At 49.7% G+C, this 1,995-nt stretch overlaps 1 protein-coding gene across 1 annotated transcript in view; it reads right to left on the reverse strand.

The window, feature by feature from the left end:
• Positions 1-527: 527 nt before the first annotated feature.
• The window catches only part of C4H1orf131 (chromosome 4 C1orf131 homolog), a 9,012-nt gene continuing 7,544 nt past the window's right edge, over positions 528-1,995 (reverse strand). The window contains exons 6-7 of the mRNA XM_005345883.3: positions 1,832-1,884; positions 528-1,159 (exon numbers count right to left, since the gene is read on the reverse strand). Coding sequence (XP_005345940.1) covers positions 1,027-1,159; positions 1,832-1,884 — 186 coding nt within the window. The 3' untranslated portion in view covers positions 528-1,026. The remainder of the gene's footprint in view (positions 1,160-1,831; positions 1,885-1,995) is intronic.

The raw sequence follows: 1,995 nt of genomic DNA on the forward strand, positions 1-1,995 counted from the left end.
GTCCTGGTGTCCCTGTCACCTGCTGACATGAATCCACCTGTCCAGCTACGTCCTGGTGTCCCTGTCACCTGCTGACATGCCAGTCTCTACTGCCCTCATGCTCAGCACACAACCCGAGTGTGCAGCACAGATACAAATGAGTAACTGAGTGAGGTGGCTCAGTGGGCCTATGACTTCCACACAAACACCATGGCACATGTGCCCTAACATACACACAAAATAAACTTTAAAAATGTCATCTAAAAAAACCTAGCAAATTGGATTCCACCTCATGAGTTGGTCTGGCGATACTTTCGGAGCCACCTGACAACCTGCTGGCCATGACCTAAAGGTCTCTAAACACACATCACAGTGCTTACTGGACAAGGAGCCAAACACCTAAGGTGGGAAGTACCAGAATCCTTCCTCACTGGAGATGTCCCTTTAACTTACCTCACTCTCTGAGAAGACGCTGACACCCAGGTAGGGGTAACATCACTGTAAACACGGCCTTGTGAGGTATGGGAAGCCAGTAAGAACTGCCGTGTGTTACTCAACAGCCAGCCCTCATACAACAGATATGTATTTTTGAAAATTCTTACAAAATGGATTTTACACAAAGTAGGTTGACAATAGAACTGCTTTTCCAGAAAACCGAAAGATGACAAGAGTTCTTTCATGACATAGTAACACTGTCACCAGAAGTCCGAAAGGCACTGTAACGGCAATCACAAACACCCAGGAGACAGTGAAACTATGAAACGGAGGACTGGAACCAGGTGTGCTGACACTAGTAACCAGAAACCCGAGTGGAGCCTGGGCCTGGCCGGCACCCAGCAGGTCACCACCACTGCGGAGAACAACCTCTCCAACACAGGGGAGTGGAGCCTGGGCCTGGCCGGCACCCAGCAGGTCACCACCCTGTTTATCCGGATGTTTTGCTCCTCATGAAGAGACCCTGAGGGACATGAAGTGCGGTCTGCAGTGCAGTGGTCCTGTGTCAGCGCTGTCACGGTTCCTACTCCTCTCTGGAGCTGACAAAGTTCATCATTTTGCTACTCTGGAAGAATTTATTTTCCTGATATCAGCGTGGCTTAGAATCAATGTCCCATTTCTGAATTTTCCAACTTGTCCAACTTTTCCATTTGACAAAATGCTGGGAGCAGACTTCTTGGATCTCCTGTGTTGACAGTAAGAGAAGGGTGCCAGGCAGTTAGAGCAAGCAGGACCACAGGCGTGGATTCCTCTTCTTATGCAGGCCCTACCACAACTGCACTGGTCTCTCGCTCCACAAGGTGCTGAACACTATTTCAGGGTGACCCTTCCTCTTTGCTCTCAGTTCCTGACAGACGTCACCTCCCTGAAGTGACCTCCAACTCAACCCTCCAAGCTCGACTGAAGCCTCTTTACAGGACTCGCTAGCACCAGACATCACCAATTTGCTTTCACAATTGGAGGCTTCCCTCACTGCCATGCCCCTCAAGGGACAAGGCTCCCTCAGGGTGACGTCACCTCGGCACCAACACTTACCTGGCACAGAATGGGCACTCAATTGACAAAGACACTGCTGTGAGAAAGGGCTACGATGAAGAGCCCAGACTGGAGCACAGCGCCCAGGAGAGGAATCCTCACCCAAAGCTAAGACAAGAACCAGGCCCTTTCCCACTATTTCCCCATTTCACATCAAGAAGCTCCACTGTGAGTGTGGCACATTAGGCCAGCCATGGCGAGCTCAGATTCTCACGCATTGCTGGGGCAGTTTCCTAATCACCTCTTCACAGGCCCAAGCAGGTAACTAGAGGGCTGGGATGCTGCACTCATGCACGCCCCAGCATCTGTGGCCACCACCCACCTGTCCTCCTGTACTTTCCTCTTCTTTTTCTTGAAAATGTCTGTGTCCCGGGCCTAAATCAGCAAAGACAATGAATCAGTAATGGATGGTAAATATTCACAACAGGGCAGCAAGTTTGTGACAAAAAGCCACATAAATGTCATCATTTTTTAACATTTTCTTTT

The sequence above is a fragment of the Microtus ochrogaster genome, chromosome 4 (genome assembly GCF_000317375.1).
Source record: "Microtus ochrogaster isolate Prairie Vole_2 chromosome 4, MicOch1.0, whole genome shotgun sequence".
In the NCBI taxonomy this organism is placed as follows: domain Eukaryota; kingdom Metazoa; phylum Chordata; class Mammalia; order Rodentia; family Cricetidae; genus Microtus; species Microtus ochrogaster.